The 21,875-nt window shown below is 46.5% G+C and overlaps 1 protein-coding gene, 1 long non-coding RNA gene and 1 other non-coding gene across 3 annotated transcripts in view; 1 reads left to right on the top strand and 2 right to left on the bottom strand.

Moving 5' to 3' along the window:
* Positions 1-213: 213 nt before the first annotated feature.
* On the bottom strand, positions 214-5,169 carry LOC129712016 (uncharacterized). The gene is made up of 2 exons (XR_008725984.1): positions 4,882-5,169; positions 214-3,137 (listed from the first exon to the last, which is right to left on the bottom strand). It is a non-coding gene; the product is annotated as an uncharacterized LOC129712016 (long non-coding RNA).
* LOC129704836 (small Cajal body-specific RNA 18) lies at positions 4,284-4,370 on the bottom strand. Its single transcript, XR_008724795.1, has one exon. It is a non-coding gene; the product is annotated as a small Cajal body-specific RNA 18 (non-coding RNA).
* Positions 5,170-6,788: 1,619 nt separating the features above from the next.
* acaa2 (acetyl-CoA acyltransferase 2) overlaps positions 6,789-21,875 on the top strand; it is a 49,719-nt gene continuing 34,632 nt past the window's right edge. The window contains exon 1 of the mRNA XM_055660051.1: positions 6,789-6,944. Coding sequence (XP_055516026.1) covers positions 6,839-6,944 — 106 coding nt within the window. The 5' untranslated portion in view covers positions 6,789-6,838. The remainder of the gene's footprint in view (positions 6,945-21,875) is intronic.

Here is a 21,875-nt window from a genome sequence, read left to right as displayed (position 1 = left end):
TGGAAAGTAGAATACATGCTATGTTACAGCATCCCAGTTTTCATGAATATCTGTACGGTTGAGTTGGTGGCACCCACAACTCTGGATGTGTCCTCCTGTCTCGAATGAGTCCTGCAGTCCAGACATTTTGGACACATTTATTTAACCCATGCAATGAATTACAGGTGAAGTATTTGCAAAAAATATAAGCAAGTAAGAAAGTGACACTTGTCATTTGTGAAAAATAATTTTATTGAGCTTTGACTTTCAGTAGGGAGCAAGTATACTTTACAGAATTGCATGTAGCCATAGATTCAATGTAGCTGCCACGTTATCATTCATCCACTACCACAAATGGCAGTGTTACCCCTGTCTGAAATTTGGGCAGGGAGGGTGCAGGGGAGACGGGGCAGGTTCCCACTGTCGCCAATTAGCAATGTCCATTACAAACTGCACACATGGGCTTCTTTCTATTGTACATACCCAAATCCTCATCGACCAGGCCAGCAACTTTCAGTCTGCATTTGTAAAATAGGCAGGTAGAAAATCCATCATCAGAACCGGCAAAGCATTGCCTGTGTTCATATTGGGTTTTCATATCCTTTTTTTTGATTTTCATTGATTGCCAATTAGCTGAGGAACCAGAGAGCAAATGAACATCATGAATATTTATTCATGAGAAAAAAATGTTGAGGTGGAAACCCAGCTCCAATCCTCAACCCAAATGCACCACACAAGCAAGGATTCTGTCTAAGTGCCAGTGATATGCTCACATCATTCAATATTGTCCACTCACCATGAACAGGAAATTTAAAGAACCATTATCAGAGATAAACAAACTTTCTGTCATCAGTTAATTTTGTAAATTACTAACATTTCAAATACTTTTGAGATCCACATTCACAACGCAAGACACACGACTAGAATAGAAAATACATGTTAAAAAAACTTCAATTATAGGTCATGGTAGCAGGCAGAATGTAATGGTGCAGGAGGTTTTTCAGACTGGAGGCTATGGCTAATGATTTGCCTCAGTAATCATTGGTGGGCCCATTGTTGTTTACATCTACATCAATAACTTGGATGAGAATGTTCATTAGTAAGTTTGCGGACGACACTAAATTAGGTGGAATTGTAGACAGTGATGATGGTAATCAAGTTACAATGAGATTTTGATCAGCTGGGCAAGTGGGCCGAGGAATGGCAACTGGAGTTTAATTCAGATGAGTGCGAGGTTGTATTTTACAACGTCAAACCAAGACAGGACCTTCAAAGTGATGGTAGGGCCCTGGAAAATGCAGAAGAGGTATCCAGTAATATCACTGCATTGTTCCATAATAGTAGGGTTTTCTTCTTGCGCATGGCGTGCACAGCCTAAAGTTGTGAGACAACTTATTCTATTTGATCTTATTTGATTGTGCACGCAGGGTTGATTGCATTTGTTGAAACAGGGCGGACCACGTGAAGGTTGCTATCTTCCACCCCATAGTGGGGTCACGGGTAGATAAGGTAGTGAAGGAGGCTTTTGGCACCTTGGTACTCATCAGTCATAGAATTGAGGACAGAAGTTGGAACTTGGAGTATTGTGTTCAGTCTTGGTCACCATTCCGTACGAGAGATGCTATTAAGTTGGAAAGAGTGCAATGAAGATTTAGGAGGATGCAGCCTGAACTCGAGGGAGAGATTAGGACTTTATTTCTTGGAGAGCAAAGGTTGATCTTAGAGGTGTACAACATCATGAGGGGAATAGATATGTTGAATCCATAGAGTCCTTTTTCCCAGGATAGGGGAATCAAGAACTAGAGGGCACAGATCAAAGTGGAAGATTTAATAGGAACTTGAGGTGTGACTTTTCCACACAAAGGGTATATGGAATGAGGTGCCAGAGGAAATAGTTTGAGCAGGTAAAATAACAATTGTTGAAAAACATTTGGAGAGGAAAGGTTTAGAGGGATATGGGTCAAATGCAGGCAAAAGGCACTAGCTTAGATGGAGCATCTTGGTGAGCATGGACGAGTTGGGCCAAAGAGCATGCTTCTGTGCTGTGTGGCTTTATAGGTCCTCTACTCAACAATGATCCCTTTTGTTCATTTATTTTACCCAATGGCATAAAAATGTATATATTTTACTGAAATGTTTTATGCATAAACTGTAGCTGTCTTTAACACATAGCCCAAAGCACTCAAATTAAATAATAAGATCTTTCTGCCGAATATAAAACAGAAAATGCTGGAAATATTCTGCAGCACAGGTGGTTCACAAGTTCTAGGAGAATTAGGCCATTTGGCCCATCAAGTCTATATGGCTGATCTCTGTCTCCTAATCCCATTTTCCTTGACACCCATTCAAATCAAGAATTTGTCTATCCCTGCCTTGAAAATATCCACTGGCTTGGCCTCCACAGCCCTCTGTGGCAATGTTCCACAGATTAACTACCATCTGACTAAAGAAGTTCTTCTTTAATTCTGAGGCTGTGATCTCTGGTCCTAGACTCACCCACCAGTGCGAACATCCTTTCCACATCCACTCTATTCTATGCCTTTCATTATTCTGTAAGTTTCATTGAGGTCCTCCCTCAACCTTCTAAACTCCAACGAGTAGAGGCCCAGTGCTGTCAAACACTCATCATATGCTAACCCATTCATTCCTGGAAGCATTCTTGTAAACCACCTCTGGACCCTCTCCAGAGCCAGCATATCCTTCCTCAGATATGGGGCCCAAATTTGCTCAGTTCTCCACATGTGATACTTATGGAGAAAGAACGCTAGCCCGGTAGTTTCATCGGAACCAGGGAAAGTCAGAAATTAAACATGTGTTTAGTCAAAGAGAAAGATAGAGAGAGGAAAGGAAACACCTAGCAAAGGTGGACACCAAAAGATAACCCAATGTCATGAAAGGTGGTGGTGGCAGGTGAGTATGTGATGGTGACTATCTGAGATCCAAAAGGAAATGAATTAGGATAAATTAAAAGATCTCAAAATTGTGAAATGCAGAACAATGTATATGCAGCACTGCAAGAGACAAGAAGGCAGATATCCAATGGAAGTGTGATGAACAATTAAAGTGACAGGCAAATGAAAGTTTAGGCCATTTTTGATGACTGAATGGAGATGTTCTGCTGTCAGCCAATTTCCACCCATTATAACCAGGTCCGTTCACTGTGTAAAAAAAGAGAAGACAATTAAAATATGGTGGAAAATGCAACTCATTCACATTGGTGCATAAAACAAAACAGGAATTTAAAAAAAAAAAAAATTAGATCAGGAAAGAAGGGCGACATAAAACGCTGGAGTAACTCAGTGGGACAGGCAGCATCTCTGGAGAGAAGGAATGGGTGACATTTCGGGTCAAGACCCTTCTTCAGACCTGGTGTCAGCATACACAAGTTGCAAAAGCTAATTTGCAGGTGTAGCAAGAAATTAGCAAGGCAAATAGTATATTGGCCTTTATTAGCAGGGGATATGCATGTTGGTGTAATGTTCCTGGACATACATCTCTCTGGGCCCAGCATATCGATGCAATCACAAAGCAAGCTCATCTCTACTTCCTTAGAAAATTGAGGAGATGCCGTATGTCGATAAATTCTCTATCAAACTCCTAAAGGTGCACAGTGGAGAGGATATCGACTGGTTGCATCACAGCCCGAGTCAGCGACTTGAACGCCCAGGAACAAAGAAGATTACAGAGAGTGGTGGACACTTGCCCGGCCCATCACAGGTAGTGATCTCACTGCCATCTAAGGAATCAAGACGAAGTGCTGCCTTACAAGGCAACCAAAATCATGAAAGATCTATACCACCCTGACCACGCTCTCATTTTGCCATGACCATTGGGAAGAAAGTACAGGAGCTTGAAAATCGTAACCACCAGATTCAGGAACAGCTTCCAGCATTTTCTAGTGGGAATGCAACTTGCTGGGTATTCCAGCATTCTATTGTATCAAATTTGCATCATACAGTACCAGCAACTATTTTTCCCTTTGTTATCTGTCCTTATTCATCATCTTCTATGTCCATCCCCTCCAGATAGAACAGCCACTAATTGACAAGACGTCAACACACATATAACTGGCACCATTACCATGTTCTGTCATGTTCTTTTCCTGCTCATTGCATCACATTATCTTTGTTCTCTCTACCCTTTCCTGCAACTGAAAACATATTCAGTTTCTGAACGTTTCCTCTTTCTTTTGAACTGATCTGCTGAATATTGTCAGCATTATCATTGCAGTATTTCTGCAGATTTCCAACAACTGCATGTTTTCGATTTTCTCTTTCAGCCCCATATATACTTACTCCATTGTGTGGCCTCAGACATTTTTCAGCACAGTTTCCATCAGTGAGGTTCACTTTGGAACTCAGATTGCGCAGTGGGCTAGTCATCATTGACCATTTTCAGAACTTAAGACACCTTTGTTTAAAGATATAGTCTAACTGCTACTCTCCACACCCAGCCAACTAAAAACAATGAGAAAATAAATGCCTGACAAAACATAAAACAGCTTTTAATCAAAAGAATGGATGAAAATTGTTTTATTTTAAAGAAAGCTTCATTAAGAATTGGATTAAATGAATGCATCTTGTCGGCAAAGGCCAGACTTTGCACAGGAATACAAACCCAGAAGATAATGCTTTCCACGTGCCCCAGACAGAGATGGTGATTACCTCCTCTTTTCTTTCCCAAACTAGGGTAAAGTTTAAATCTAAATGGTAAAACCTGACTAGCAATGAATGAGAGAGAGTGGGTGGCAGCTATAGAGAATGCCTGCGGAAGCCGTTCACACCAAAGCTCCTATAGCTCTGCTATGAGATCTTTGGTTCACACACTGGTCCCATCGGCCACAGTGGCTCGAATCATCTCAGGCTCTGGGCCCGATCATATAAGGAAAATATCCGCCCTCACCTGGGTTCACCAAGATTCACTCCTTCCTTCACTGCTCCACACCAGCCTCAGTACGAATCTTTTTACTTGTCTTCTTCATCGAGAAGCATTGACTTGGCTCCTCTCAGGTAACGACCCGCAAGTTAAAATAAATGCTGACTATAACCGGCAGCACCTAACGCCGCCAACCGAAGCTGTAGGACCATTGCCGCCAACCGCCAACCGCCCCGGGCCTGGCCTGGCCTGTACAGGAGGGGCCACTACTGCGCAATACAATGGGCTGGCTGACCTGTAGTACGCTACACCGTCCATTTTAGTAACCGGAGCCTGACCCGACCCGACTCGCAGTGTAATCAATGTTGCGGGGCAACAGTTTGTGTGTGTGATATAGGGTTAGATTCATAATTCTGTCAGTTCATACTTCTTGTCAAGAATAAAATTTGACTCTGGTAATTGTTTTTTTTTTAATGTTTTTTAAATCATTTCTTTTTAAATGGCTCACAAGCAGTGTTTGAGTTGATTTTGTAGTAACCGGAACCGACCCGACTCGCAGGGTAATTGACATTGCGGGGGAAGTTCTGCTCTAAGATCTTTGGGAGGGAGGGAGGGAGTGGGCTGCTGCTCCTCCTCCTCCTCCTGTGTCCCTCCTACTTTGACTATGAATAAACCTGATTTTTATGTAAATATATATATAAATAATAATAATAATAATAATAATAATAATAATAATAAACTTCTTTACGGACTCGAGGTCCAGACAAGGGGCAACATTACATAAAAAATGCATTGCATATTAAATATAAAATACATATAATATCTTAGTGTATCACTTATAAAAACATCATAAATTATATATATTTTTTTAAAACACAATATATATACATTGTTTCCCCCTGAAGGAATAAGGGGACAGCCCTCAACCAAGTGGAGGGGTAATACCCCAGGGGGCTACCTGGGAACAGAGGTGTTTTGTTTCAAGATAGATGTGAACAGCTCGGAGGTAAACGCTGAATATGATTGTGCTTCAAGAATGCAGTAAGAATTTTTTCCCCGCAGAAATAAACTTAATTCAGATCATATATATATATATAATATAATAATTATATATATAATTCCCCCGCTAATTAACTAATATATGAAGAGGTTTTGCACAGTTTTTGATTTATGCGTGTGTGTATCAAAAACTTCAAAATCTCTTCATATGTATATAATTCTGAATGGTTTATTTCTGGGGAGGAAAAATCCCCCCCGCTACTATTACCTTGTCCACTGAGTTCCTCCAGCACTTTGTGTTTTGCTTCGCATCTGAGAGCTTCAGTCCAGCCCTGACCAAAGATCTTAGAGCAGAGCCTCCAAGATCTTTGGCCCTGACTGAGAGAAAGAGCTGAGATATGGTCGGTAAAGTTGAACCCAAAGGTTGCACCCTTCCTCGGGTCACAGCGACAATTAAGGAAGGGCTTGCTAGTTGCTACACTTCTAAAATCAAGAATTCCACGTATTAAACTGAACTGTTGTCTGAAGAAGGGTTTCGGCCCGAAACGTTGCCTATTCCCTTCGCTCCATAGATGCTGCTGCATCCGCTGAGTTTCTCCAGCATCTGCAGTTCCTTCTTGAACACCTGTTGTCCAATATCAGCTTGAAAACGGGTTCCGACTTGAGACGTCGCCTGTCCATTCCCTCCATAGATGCTGAGTTCCTCCAGCACTTTGTGTTTTGCCCTAAACGCCAGCATCTGCAGTTCCTTGTGGTCATTGGTTGCCATCAGTGTCAATCTATAACCACGTTGTCGATTAGTGTTAGCAGATAAGCATTTTCAACCTCGCACAAAGCTTTCGTCAAAACGTTTACTTTGTTTCACAGAAGCCGATTGAATTATGCAATGACATTTTGCAAGACAACGGCATTATTTTTGGAAATGTGCTGCTTTGTTTTGCATTGCAATGAAAGGCTTTGAAGATGTGAGTGTGAAATGAGTTGAATGTTGCTCCCCGAATGCAGAGCTTCAGGAGGCGGTGAAGTTGAGCTGCTGCCGGGTGAGAGTTGCCGGAGTCAGCTGACGCGCTTCAACATGTCTCTGCTCAGAGGTCTGTCTGTCTGTCTCTCAATGTCCTCGCTGCTCTTTATATACTTGCTCGTGTTAAATAAGAAAAAAAAATTAACCACTCGTCGATTGTTGTAAAACCTGCAGCAGTTCGGGTGTTGTTTTGAACGAGATAAGTTTACGCTGCGTGTTCGCCTTGTACTTTGAACCGTTCTGTCCTCCATTCAAACTTCTGTGCGGTGGGTGACAATGATCTGATTTAAAGTTTGCAGAAATCGTGGTGTTGTTGAGAGTTAAGCAGGTATTGGGGTATTGGGAGACACAAGGAGTTGCAGATAACGGTTTACACAAAATGTTGGATCCCTGGATGCTGTCTGACCAGCTGTCACTCAGTAAAGTATATATTAGTACAAAGAGAAAATATTACAGTTCCAGAGAAAGAGTCCAATGTCCTTGCAATGAGGTAGGGGTGGGAGTATTGGGACAACACCCTAGCCTATTCAGAGAACCGTACAGAAGTTGAATAACGGAGGGGAAGAAGCAGTTCCTGAGCCTGCTGGTAGACACAAAATGCTGGAGTAACTCGGGTAGCATCTCTGGAGGGAAGGAATGGGTGACGTTTCTGGTCTGCTGGTATACGCTTTCAAAATTATATATCTTGTGTTGTGTGCGGCATAGAACTCTTCGCTGAATCCATCAGGAAGGATAAGAGCATAAGATTGGTGATATTGCTAGACAGTGGGGGCACTCAGATCAAAACCTCTCTACGTGGACATTGTCATTGTCATTGCTCAGATCCAAAGTCGGTCCGTAGATTGATCCGCATCTACGACTAGTCATGTCACAGAGAATTGAAGCTTACAACCCAGTGGTATGAATGTTGATTTCTCTAACTACAGATAACCGTTGCATCCCCTCTCTCTCCATCCCTCCCCCATCCAAGTCGTACCAGCTTCAAAGTCATCTTGTTGAGTCTCATTGTCTTTGCTCATTTTCATCTAGCACACAGCTAACAATGGCTGGTTTCCTTTATCATTGTTTTCATTCATTTGTTCTATATCTCTCATTTCCCTTTCTGACTCGTAGTCTGAAGAAGGGTCTCGACCCGAAATGTCACCTATTCCATTTCTCCAGAGATGCTGTCTGACCCACTGAGTTACTCCGGTTTTTTGTTTCTATCTTCGGTTTGAACCAACCATCATCTGCAGTTCCATCCTACACATTGAAGTGTAGAGTTTTCCAGGATGCACCTGTTCTCCATGTTAAATGATCATGGTCATGAATTCTTACGAATCAGAGAGGATGAAAAATATTTTCAAAAAGAAACTGAAGCATTTTGTCTACCAACTCTGAAACTTGAAGCAGAATACTTGTTTCTGCAACCTGGAATGAGACATCAGATTATTGTCTTCCACAGTCATGAATCACATTTTCTCAGGCGATCTTCCTTCCACATATTCAGACCTTATGGTGCCAGAAACTTGCACAGCCACTTCTACCTTCTGCTCAAGATCAAAAACCCCGACTGCCAAGTAGGCCCATTGTTTCAACCTAAGGCAACCTGATGTTGCATTGCCAAATCTTTTTTCTTGTCACCCTGACAGCATTCTTTCTGCCCTTCCCACTTGCATCAGTGATGCTTTGGATGCACACTGCCTCTTCAACACAGTTGATCTTCACCATAACCGTATTATCTCTGTACACCTCCATCCCACATCACCAGGGTCCAAGGGGCCACTGCTTCTTCCTTGAACAGATACCCGAGCAGTTCCGATCCACCAACACATTTATCCACCTGGTGGCTGAATTTGGCATGACATTAAACAATTACTTCAACTCCAGTCGCATAACGTAAAGGGTGTAACAATGGTCACCCGCATCGGCCCAAACACAGAATATATCTCCATACTTGGTGCATCTTCATTTCAGTCCTACTCGAGTCCACTCTCTCAATTCTTTTACTGCAACAGCCAATAGAACTTGAACATTGAACTCCTTTCCTTGCCAGTTTTCACCCTGCTCTCACCTTTACTTTGTCGATCTCCAACTCTTCCCTTTCTAGATCTCGCTCTCTCTGTATCAGGGGATGGGCTAGTCACAAACACCCATCACAAGCTCACAGACTCCCGTAGCTATATTGACAATAGTTCCTCCCACCCCGCCCTGGAGGACTCCATTCCATTCTCCTGGTTCCTTTGTTTCTATTGCATTTACCCCAATGATGGTGAATCATTCTGAACAACATTTGTTCCCACCATTTACTCTCTGACATGTAGTGCTTTGCCGTGCAACTGCAGAATTTGCAACATAGATCCGTTTACTCGCCCCTGCCATCTTTTGACAAAGATTGCTTCCAGATGAGCAGCAGCTCACGTGCCCTTATTGCATTTAGTATTCACAATGCAGTCTCCTCTATGCTTAAGAGGTAAAGCATGCTTTGCAGAATACCTGCATTTGGTCCACATGAGTGGTCCTGAGCTTTTTCTTTTGGACGTTACAAAACAGACCGCTTCTGTCAGCTGTCCATCTGTGATTTTGCCTCAGTTTTTCGCCCTTTATTAGTAAAGCCAAACCTGTTGGGCATGTCCCGCAACCTGTTAATCAATAACACACAATACAGATAAAGAAGCTTAATCAATTGCCAACTGCCACATTAACAATACAATACAATAATACATTATTAGCCAAGTATGTTTTACAACATGCAAGGAATTTTATTTGCCAAGTCAGTCATGCAAATAAAAGCAACTGAACACACAAAATACATTTTAACATAAACATCCACCACAGTGACTCCACACTCCTCACTGTGATGGAAGGCGAAAAAAAGTTCAATCTCTTCCCTTCTTTGTTCTCCCATGGTCGGGGGCCTCAAGCCCATTTGCCCCCACTCTATAGAGATATTCCCTTTGTTCAACCGATCCTTCCCCCCTTTCAACTGAACTCTAACCTGTTGTCTCTCTTTCACAGTTTTGATGAAGTGTTTCAAACCTGGAATATTACCTATTTTTTTAAGATCTGACCATTTCCAGCATTTTCTGATTTTCTTTCAAATTTCCAGCAGGTGCATATTTTTTTAAATTTCTAATCCCAATGCAAACCATGGTTATGCAAGGCTTTGTCATTGCACAAGCATAGAAAAAGTCCTGACCTGAAACATCACCTATCTATGTTCTCCAGAGAAGCTGCGTGACCCGCTGAGTTATTCCAGCACGTTGTATCATTTTTTTCATTGCACAACCTCCTCAATTTTCTTTACTGCAAAAGTATCCTGCTAAAAATTGAATGTACTATATTAATTTCTTGCAGTGTAAGCTTTTCTACTCTCTGGAGACCTTGCCAATTTCATGATTATTTTCTGGATATCTTTCATTCATTCCTTAAGCATGATGCCAAAACTTCTAGTAGCCTAGCAGCCTAATGCTGTCACCCAAGTCAAGTCGGGTCAAGTCACTTTTATTAATATAGCACATTTAAAAAACAACTCTCATTGGCCAAAGTGCTTTACATTGGTGGAGGTACTAACGTTATACAACAGTGGTTCATAGATTAAATACATACAACACTACATGCATAAAGCCCTCACTCAGAGGACGTCAAGAAAGGCTTGGGAGTAGAGATGAGTTTTAAGTCTCGATTTAAAGGAGTCGATGGAGGGTGCAGTTCTGATGGGAAGAAGGATGCTGTTCCACAGTCTAGGAGCTGCAACCGCAAAGGCGCAGTCGCCCGAGCTTATGCCTAGACCGCGGGATGTTCAGTAACCCCAAGTCGGCCGATCTGCGGGACCTGGGGGTGGTGTGGTGTGTAAGCAGTCTTTTGATGTAGGTGGGGGCAAGCCCATTAAGGGCTGTAAACATAAAGGAGGATCTTGAAATGTATTCAGAACTGCACAGGGAGCCAGTGGAGAGAGGCCAGGATCGGGGTGATGTGGTCCCTTTTTCGGGTGCCCGTCAGGAGTCTCGCTGTGGCATTTTGGACCAGTTGCAGGCGGGACAGGGAAGATTGGCTGATGCTAGTGTAGAGGGAGTTGCAGTAATCTAGGCGGGAGGAGATAAATGTGTGGATGATCTTTTCAAGGTCATCAAACTGGAGGAATTGTTTTATTTTAGCTATCTTCCGAAGCTGAAAGAAGCTAGCTTTTACCACGGCATTGACTTGTTTGTCAAATTTCAATGCTGAGTCAAATATCACGCCAAGGTTTTTGACGTGAGGTTTGAGTAATGGGGTAAGGCTTCCAAGGCTGCCTGCTATCATTTTGATTGAGTCCGAGGGGCCGAGAAGGATGACCTCAGACTTACTCTCGTTTAGTTGGAGGAAGTTCTGGGCCATCCAACACTTTATATCCTCGAGGCAGCGGATAAGGTTAAGCAGATTTGATTGGTTTTTGGGCTTCAGGGGGAGATAGAGTTGTGTATCGTCTGCGTAGCAATGAAAGGAAATGCCATGCCTTTGAATGACTTGGCCTAAGGGGAGTATATACAGGGCGAAGAGAATGGGGCCAAGGATGAAACCTTGTGGAACCCCACAGCAGAGGCTAGCTGGGGAGGAGAAATAGTTGCCCATGTTAGTAGAGAAACTCCTACCTTTGAGGTAGGAGATGAATCAGCTCAGGGCAGTGCCATCAATACCAACCCCGTACTGGAGACGGTCAATTAGGATGGTGTGGTCGACAGTGTCAAATGCTGCGCTGAGGTCGGGAAGGAGCTGGTTTGCACAGTCGCCAGAGTCAACCCAATGCCTCTCTCAACCTCTACATCTACAGTATTCAAGTGAAGCTCAGGATAAGCTTGAGGCATAGCAATTATTCTCTCAATGAGGAAAATTACAGCCCTCCATACTCAATATTCTGTACAACCTCTAGGTGATGTTTTGCTCTTCTATAGGATCAGGCAATTTGATCTCAGGCCATGGTGGTTTTGATAATGATGTTAATTGAGTTAATCAATTCTATAAAATAATCCTGCTATAAAAATAATCCTTCTATAAAATAAGTCCTCGAAGTAAGAGGACAGTTGGGGGCTATGGGTGAGTGCTGGAATATGGGGGAAGCACGTGAGTGGCGGAATATTATGTTGGGGAACGGGTTGCGTTGGGGGACCAGGCCACCTATGGGGGCTATGCGTTGGGGGACCAGACCTCCCGTGTGACAGGGACCCAATGGGTCCCACCTGGTCTAGTTACTAACTAAAATTTAGTCTTTCATTTCAGTCCTTCTCTGTGTAACTGGTGCACATGTATCACCTGTTGCAGAACAGTCATAAATCGTTAATGTTTAAACAGCTGTCAGCAGCTTTTTTTTAGTAGCTGTGGTTTGAGTTGCCATTTAATATGTTTTTGGTCTTTCCTCTAACTTGCATTTCTGCAGCATTTTAATATAGTAAAATGTTCCAAGGTGCTTGACAAGAAGAATTCTCCAACAAATTTAACCTAGAACTGCTTGAGATTTTAAGACAACTAAACATGATCTTTGTCAAAGAAGCACGAGGCAGGAATCAGTAGTACACAATTTGGAGGACAAGGTCATGGAGGGATTTGAAAGACAAACACTTTAAAAATGAGCTGCCAAAACACTAGGAGTCAAAATAGTTGAATGCAAAATAATTGCAAATAGACTAACAACTGATGGAACCATATTTATAAACTCCAGACATGAAATTTAAAACAGGAATTTATACTCCATTATGAACGATCTTCCAGTGCACGTTACTGCAGCTGCCATAATGAGGGTGTATTTTTGTAGATTAACTTCAATTCATGCTGCCCATATTGGGTGTGGTGGCTTTGTTATTGGATTTGCAATTCTGAGATATTATCTGAAAAATTCAAATCTGTCCAAGGCAGCTGAGGAGTTTAAATTGTAGGTTTATCATGTTGATTGTTGAGATGTGAGTGATGAATATGTAGGGATTGGGGATGGAAGTTTAGTTTAGAGATACAACGAGGAAACAGGCCTTTCGGCCCACTGGGTCCGCGCTGATCAGCGATCCCCGCACATTAACACTATCCTACACACCAGGGGCAATTTTTACATTTTCCAAGCCAATTTACCTACATGTCTTTGGAGTGTGGGAGGAAACCGAAGATCTCAGAGAAAACCCACGGAGAGAACGTAAATCTCCACACAGTCAGCACCCGTAGTCAGAATCGAACCCGGGTCTCCGGCGCTGTAAGGCAGCAACTCTACCGCTGTGCCTAAGGTGGTCAGCGTATGGTTGTTGTTGACCCGTGGGAAGAAATTAAGCAGAATGGATTTATACTGTCTTGAATTTGAAAGAATGAATGATAATCTCATTAAAATGTACAAAATTCTGTGGAGTTAGACAGGAAAAGTAATTCTCCTGGCAGGAGTATTTTGAAACAGAGGTCACACTCATTGACCATTCAGCACTAAAATAAGAAATGTCTTCATTTGGAAGGTAATGTAACTTTAGAAATGTATTCCTAAGAGGGCCTGGATTGTCACTCACAACTTCAGGAAGCAGTTTGGAGCACATGCCCCAATAAGCAAAAATCGTGTTGAAGTGAAAATGGTTTAGATTCCTTGGTGTTAATATCAACAATCTATCATTAACCAACTGCATTAATGCAACAGCCTACAATGCACACCCATGCCTAAAATGGAGGAAATTCAACATGAAGCCAATGACTCTTACAAACGTTTACTGATGCATCATGGAAGCATACTATTGGGTAGCATCATAGCTTGGTTTGGGGCAGCTTTGTCCAAGATCGTGAGAAATTGCAGAAATTTAACCCAGTCCATCACATACCAGACTTCCAACCATTGACTCCATCTACACTTCACGCTGCCTCAAAAAAGCAGCCAACCTAATCAGAGACTTGTCCCACCCGGTCATTCCTCCTCCTTCCTGCTCCCATCTGGCAGCAGCTACAGAAGTTTGAAAGTGAGCACTAATAGAACAGCTTCTTCCTGTCTATTATCAGGCTTTTGAACGGTCCTTCCATAGGCAGTGGTACTGTTCAATTAATCTCTACCCCATTGTGAACATTACATTTTGTCTAGGGTGGCATGGTGGTGCAGCAGTAGAGTTGGTGCCTTACAGTGTCAGAGACCCGGTTTCGATGCTGACTACGGGTGTTGTCTGTATGGAGTTTGTACATTCTCCCTGTGACCTTCATGGGATTTCTCCGAGATCTTTGGTTTTCTCCTACACTCTAAAGACGTAAAAGTTTGTAGGCTAATTGGCTTGATATAAATGTAAATTATCCTTGGTGTGTTGTGTAGGATAATGTTAGTGGACAGGGATAGTTGGTTGGCACGGACTTGGTAAGCTGAAGGACTATCTCTAAACAAAACTATGGAATGGGTACGTTACATTGCTGTGAACTATATTCTGCACTCTATCTTCCCTTTGCTCCATATATTGTACTTAAGTTTGACTTGTTTGCTTTGTATATGACTGGAGGGGGGGGGGGGGGGGGGGGGGGGGGGGTTGAAAGAGAGGCCGGGAGGGTGGGAGAGAGAGGCCCGGGCGAGCGGACGAGTGGCGACCAAAGGACTGCGCATTCGGCGACTTCATCTCCACAGCGTCTTTGGAATAACGGGTGGGGGGGAGGGGAGGGAGAGATGGGGGGGGGGGGTGACATCACCCCCAGCTTGTGGAAGACGACAGGCACCCAGATCCATTGTGACGTCATGAGCAAAAGTTTTTATTTCAAAGTTTTGTCAGATTTTTGAAAATGTTCATTAATAACTCGAGAAATAATGCATGAAATTTTCAGATAAGGCGATTTTGGATTCCAGGGGAAAATCTCTGCCGGAGATAGAGACACACACTCACTCACACACACACACTCACACTCTCACACTCACACAGGCTTTTAATAGGTACTAGACCAAGTGCAGACTCGTTGGGTCTATTCCCCCAACGTGCGGTTGTGAGGGGGGGGTGCGGCCTAATGCGTCACATACACGCTAACCACCCCTACACACACTAACTCCCCCTTGATATTATATTAATATTCATTCGCTCCTTTGACCCCATCCCCCGCCCTATCCACTCATGCATAACCCCCAACTGCGCAGGTGCAGCTATAGAAGGGAGGTAGAGAGGGAAGGGGAGGGGGTCGAGATTGGGGAGTGGGGGCATTACAGGAGGGCTGGTTCCCGAACGCAATACTGCACCACTCACCCATAGGTCCTAAGGCGGCAGGCAGGCGGGGCGGGGGGGGGGCGGCGGCGGCAGGCGGCAGGTGGGCTTTGATTGGTGGGCATGTGGGCATTGTGAGGTCAGCAGCTGGCAAGTGCCGATTTTTTTTTTGGGGGTTTTGTGAACAATTTTATTCAAAATCTGGGGAAATAATTGAGTGGATTTCAGAGAGGAGTGGATTTCTGAAATTATAAGGTAAATCCCTACCGAAATATGTAAAAATCTCCCCGTTTTTGCGTCTGGTTTTCGAGGAGACGTTTCAAAGGCAAAAGGACACACACACAGTTTAAAAAATATACTAGACCAAGTGCAGACCCGTTGGGTCTGTTTCCCCAATGGCGTTTGCGGGGTGGGGGGGGACAGCAGCATCACACTCACACTAACCACCCCCCAAACACACAGGTGGGGGTAGGGGGGAGGGAGAGGGAGAGGGGGTGGGGAGAGGGGAGTATGAGAAGAGAGGAGGGAGGGGAGAGGAGGAGGAGGAAACGGGAGTGATTTGTGAGGGAAAGAGAAGGAGAGCGGGGTATGGGGAGGGGTGAGATAGGGGGATGGGGAGAGAGGTGTGGGGGGGGGAGGGGAGGGAGGTGAGGAGGGGGGGGGGGGGGGGGGGAAGAGAGGGGAAAGAGTGGGGAGGGATAGAGGGATAGTGGATGGGGAGGGGGGAGAGAAGTGGAAGAGTGGGAAGGGGTGAGGGGTAGGGGGAGTGATGAAGAAGAGGGACAGGGGTAGGGGAAGGGGTGGGGGGATAGGGGAGGGGAGGGGTGTGTGGTGTGTGGGGGTAAGGGAGAGGGAGAGGGGGTTGGGTAAGGGGGAGTGGTGGTGGAAGAGGGACAGAGGTGGGGTGGGGAAGAAGGAGGGAAGGGCGGTGGGGGAGAGGGATGGGGTGGGAGGAGGAGGGGGGGGAGAAGGGTGGGGAGAAGGGGGGATAGAGAGGGAGATAGAGAGAGGGGAGGGGGAGAGATGTGTGGGGGTAGGGGAGAGGAGGAAGGAATAGTGTGGAGGGAGGGGGGAAGGTGGTGGGGGGGAAGGGGGGAGAGGGGAAGTGGGGGAGAGAGGGAAGGGTGGTGGGAGAGGGGAAGGGGGGTGGGGGATGAAAGGGATGGAGGGGGAGGAGAGAAGGGATGGGGAGGGGGAGAAGTGTGGGGGCATGGGTGGAGGGAGGGGAGGAGGGAGATGGGGAGAGGGAAGGTGAGTGGGAGAGAGGGATGGGAAGGGGAGAGGGAGAGGGAGAGGGATGAGGAGAGGGAGAGGGGGAGGAGGAGGAGGGGGGGGGGAGGGGGAGGGGAGGGGGGAGAGGAGAGAGGAGGTGAGAGGTGTGGGGGAGGGAGGGGAGGAGGGAGATGGGGCTGGGGGGAGGGGGGGGAAAGAGTGGGGAGGGAGAGTGGGTGGCGAGGGGGGAGAGAAGTGGAAGAGTGGGGAGGGGGAGCGGGGAGAGGGTGTGTGGGGGGAGTGGTGGAAGAGGGACAGAGGGGGTAGGGGGAAGGGGGGGGGGGAGAGAAGAGAGGGGGGGGGGTTAGAGTGGGTGAGGGAGTGAAGGGGGGGGGGGGGGAGAGAGGGGGGTGGGGGGGGGGGAGAGAGGGATGAGGAGAGGGAGAGGGGTGAGGAGAGGGAAACATGGAAACATAGAAATTAGGTGCAGGAGTAGGCCATTCGGCCCTTCGAGCCTGCACCGCCATTCAATATGATCATGGCTGATCATCCAACTCGGTATCCTGTACCTGCCTTCTCTCCATACCCACTGATCCCTTTAGCCACAAGGGCCACATCTAACTCCCTCTTAAATATAGCCAATGAACTGGCCTCAACTACCTTCTGTGGCAGAGAATTCCAGAGATTCACCACTCTCTGTGTGAAAAATGTTTTTCTCATCTCGGTCCTAGAAGACTTCCCCCGTATCCTTAAACTGTGACCCCTTGTTCTGTACTTCCCCAACATCGGGAACAATCATCCTGCATCTAGCATGTACAACCCCTTAAGAATTTTGTAAGTTTCTATAAGATCCCCCTCAATCTTCTAAATTTTAGCGAGTACAAGCCGAGTCTATCCAGTCTTTCTTCATATGAAAGTCGTGACATCCCAGGAATCAGTCTGGTTAGCTTTCTTTGTACTCCCTCTATGGCAAGAATGTATTTGGCAAGGGAGATGGAGAGGGGGGAGGAGAGAGGGGTGGGGGGGAGGGGGAAGAGAGATGGGAGGGGGAGAGAGGAGGTGGGGGAGGGGGAGATGAGGTAGGGGAGAGAGGGGGGAAGAGTGTGGAAGGAGGGGGAAGAGAGGGGAGGGAGAGAGGGGAGAGAGGGAGATGGAGAAGGGGGAGAGGGGAGGGGTGGGGAGGAGGGGGGAGAGAGAGGGAGGGGGAGGAGGGGATGGGGGGTGGGGGAGAGGGGAGGGGAGGGGGGATAGGAGGGGGGGGGAGATGAGGGGGGCGGGGTGGAGAGGAGAGGGGATAACAGAGGAGTAGAGAGGGGTGGGTAGGAGAGGAGGTATTGTGGAGAAGAGAGGAGTGGGGAGGGGGGGGAGAGGGGAGGAGAGGGAGAGGGGAGGGGGGAGAGAGGTGTGGGGGAGAGGGGGGGGGGAGGCGAGGAGGGGGGGAGAGGGAGATGGGGGCAGGGGGGTAGAGGGGGGAAGAGTGTGGATGGAAGGGAAAGGGGTGGGGGAGAGAGAGAGAGAAAGGGAAGGGGGTTAGGGGGTGGGGGGAGGGAAGGGGAAGAGGGAAGGGGGTGGGTGAGAGAGGGATGGGGGGGGAGGGAGGAGGGGGGGAGAGGGAGATGGAGGGGGAGGAGGGAGATGGAGAGAGAGCGATGGGGAGGAGGGGGAGAGAGAGGTGTGGGGGGGTGGAGGGAGGGAGAGGAGGAGGGAGATGGGGTAGGGGAGGGAGGGGTAAGAGTGTGGAGGGAGGGGGAGAGGGGTGGGGGGGAGGAGAGGGAAAGGGAGGGGGGGGGGGGGTGGGGGGGGGGGGGGGGGGGGGGGGGGGGGGGGCAGGTGGGGGGGGGGGGAGGGGTGGGTGGTGACCAGGTGGGGGAGAGGGGAAGGGGAGAGGAGAGGGGGGGAGAGGAAAGGGGGGGGGAGAGAGGGATGGGGGTGGGAGGAGGAGGGGGAGAAGAGGAGAGGGGTGAGGAAAGGGAGATGGAGAAGGAGAGAGAGGAGGGGATGGGGAGGGGAGGAGAGGAGAGAGGGAGGGGGAGAGAGAGGAGAGGGGGGGAGGGATGGGGTAAAGAGTGTGGAGGGACGGGGAGAGTGGTGGGGGGGAGAGGGGAAATAGTGTGGAGGGAGAGTGGGAGGGGGAGGGACAGTCCATCTGTTCCCCATTCCCTTTCACCCCCAATCCTCTTTCTCTATTCCCACACACGTGATGACACAGGCTGCGGGGGTGGGGGGAGAGACTGGGGCTGGTGCAAAGGCATATGTAAATGGATCCATTCCGATTGGACATATGGGCACATTGGGCATTATGACATCACACGATGGAACGTTCACCAGGGGCTGGGGCTGGAGCTGCTTCTATGGGTGAGCAGTTTTCTTTTGAAATGTTGTGGGGGGCGGGGGGGGAGAGAAGGATTTGATTAAAAATGTGTACATAAACACGACAAAATGTAATCAGGAGCGGATACTTAGAATGAAAAGTGAAATCTCTACCGAAATTGAAATAATCTCGGCGATTCTGTGTCTGGTGTCGGCGTAGCAACGAATCAAAGGCAGAAAGGCGGCCGGCAGGCAGCCAGACAGACGGACGGTGGACGGACGGACGGCGGCAGCCACAGAGTTTTAAAGATAGACTAGACCAATGGCAGACCTGTTGGGTCTGCTCCCCCAATGCAGCCGTTCCCTACCCGCAGCCCCCATGGGAGACGTGGTCCTCCCCAACACAGCTGTCCCCTACCCGGAGCCCCCACGGGAGACGTGGGCCTCGACCCCAACGTGCAATTGCGGGGGATGGGGGGGCGGCATCACACACACCAAGCACCCCCACACACACAGTTTTAAAAGGAGAACCCTCCAACGCAGCCGTTCCCTACCTCTAGTCCCCACGGGAGACGTGGTTGTCGAAGTCGGGTCCTGGCCGTTTTAAAATAGCGTCTCTTGTAGTAGGCGAAGTCGGGTCCGTTTCGCCAACGCGGGATTTTTGGGGGGGGGGGGGCGCGGGCATCGCACACACCAACCACCGACCCACACACAGTTTGAAAAGAATAACCCCCCCCCAGCCGTTCCCTACCCGCAGCCCCCACGGGAGACGTGGCCCTCGAACTGAAGCCGTTCTTGAAAGGCCGAATTAAATGGCGTCTCTTGAGGTTGAAATGCGGGTGCCAGCAGCCGTTATGGTCGCTGGCCAGCAGGAGGCGACAAAATGAGTGAGTGGGGGGGGGGGGGGAGAAGGATTTGATTAAAAACGTGTACTTAAAGGCGACGAAATGTAATGAGGAGCCGATACTTAGAAAGAAAAGCGAAATCTCCACCGAAATGGAAAAGACCTGGGAGATTGAGCGTCTGGATTCGGCGTGGCAGTGAATCAAAGGAAGAAAGTAAAAGGATCCATTCCGATTGGACATCTGCGAGCATCGGCCATTCCGATTGGACATCTGCGAGCATTGGCCATTCCGATTGGACATCTGCGAGTATTGGGCACGAATCAAAAGGCAGAAAGGCAGCCAGTCGTCAGGCACAGAGTCTTAAAGATAGATAGATAGATAGATAGATAGATAGATAGATAGATAGATAGATAGATAGATAGATAGATGATATTACTTATCTGTTTGGAAAGCATGCAAAACAAAGCTTTTCACTGCACCTCTGTACACATGACAATAATAAACCTAAACAAAGCAGAGACAGATGGGATTTTGGAATTTAGAGACATTGTTTTTATTGAGCTAGTACAAGAAGCTAGGGCAAAAGTAAATATTGAATGGTGGACAAGATGTGAGGTGCCAAATGAGAATCTACACCTAAGTTTAATTAGTTGATTCAGATTAAAATAGCAGCAGAAATAATAGTGACCATGAAAGTACAGGATTGTTGACAGCAAAACTCATATTCTGTAAATATATACTAAAATATGCAAATTTGCATTTCCAAACTTCTTATGAGCTATTTTCCATGGATATTGTGCACCAACTGGTGCACGGGGCAGGGACTTTAGATTCTTAGATCACTGGGATCTGTTTTGGGGTAAGAGGGAACTGTACAAAAGGGACGGATTGCATCTTAACAGGTGTGGGACCAGCATTCTGGCAGGCAGGTTTGCCACTGCTACACGGGTTGTTTTAAACTGAATAAGGGGGGGTGGGGTGTCGAATGGGATAGTGGAGGATGGAGTTAAAGGGAAAGGGTTTCTTAAATGTGTGAGCGTAGAGACACAGGGGTGTTAAATGAGGGTAGAAGCAATAGGTAGCAAGGTGAAAAGTAAAAGTGGCAGGCAGACAAAACCAGGGCAAAATCAAAAAGGGCCACTTTTCAACATAATTGTATAAGGGGTAAGAGTGTTGTAAAAACAAGCCTGAAGGCTTTGTGTCTCAATGCAAGGAACATTCGTAATAAGGTGGATGAGTTGAATGTGCAGATAGCTATTAATGACTATGATATAGTTGGGACCACGGAGACATGGCTCCAGGGTGACCGAGGCTGGTGGGTGTTGTGTACAGGCCACCTAACAGTAGTAATGAAGTTGGAGATGGTATCAAACAGGAAATTAGAAATGCGTGCGACAAAGACAAAACAGTTATAATGGGTGACTTCAATCTACATATAGATTGGGTGAATCAAATTGGCAGGGGTGCTGAGGAAGAGGATTTCTTGGAATGTATGCGGGATAGTTATCTAAAGGAACCAACGAGAGAGCAGGCTATTTTAGACTGGGCATTGAGTAATGAGGAAGGGTTAGTTAGCGGTCTTGTTGTACGTGCCCCCTTGGGCAAGAGTGACCATAATATGGTTGAGTTCTTCATCAGGATGGAGAGTGACATTGTTAATTCAGAAACAATGGTTCTGAACTTAAAGAAAGGTAACTTTGAGGGTATGAGACGTGAATTGGCCAAGATTGACTGGCAATTAATTCTAAAAGGGTTGACGGTGGATATGCAATGGAAGACATTTAAAGACTGCATGGATGAACTACAAAAATTGTTCATCCCAGTTTGGCAAAAGAATAAATCAGGGAAGGTAGTACATCCGTGGATAACAAGGGAAATCAGGGATAGTATCAAAGCGAAGGATGATGCGTACAAATTAGCCAGAAAAAGCAGCATCCCGGAGGACTGGGAGAAATTCAGAGACCAGCAGAGGAGGACAAAGGGCTTCATTAGGAAAGGAAAAATAGATTATGAAAGAAAACTGGCAGGGAACATAAAAGCTGACTGCAAACGGTTTTATAGATAGGTGAAAAGAAAGAGATTAGTTAAAACAAATGTAAGTTCCTTGAAGTCAGAAACAGGTGAGTTGATCATGGGGAACAAGGATGTGGCGGACCAATTGAATAACTACTTTGGTTCCGTCTTCACTAAGGAAGACATAAATAATCTGCCGAAAATAGCAGGGGACCACGGGTCAAAGATGTTGGAGGAATTGAGTGAAATCCAGGTTAGCCGGGAAGTGGTGTTGGGTAAATTGAATGGATTAAAGGCTGATAAATCCCCAGGGCCAGATGGGCTGCATCCCAGAGTACTTAAGGAAGTAGCTCCAGAAATAGTGGATGCATTAGTAATAATCTTTCAAAACTCTTTAGATTCTGGAGTAGTTCCTGAGGATTGGCGGGTAGCAAACGTAACCCCACTTTTTAAGAATGGAAGGAGAGAGAAAACGGGGAATTA

The sequence above is a fragment of the Leucoraja erinacea genome, chromosome 1 (assembly GCF_028641065.1).
Source record: "Leucoraja erinacea ecotype New England chromosome 1, Leri_hhj_1, whole genome shotgun sequence".
NCBI classification, from domain to species: Eukaryota; Metazoa; Chordata; class Chondrichthyes; order Rajiformes; family Rajidae; genus Leucoraja; species Leucoraja erinaceus.
This window is presented reverse-complemented; position numbering and strand designations above follow the sequence as displayed.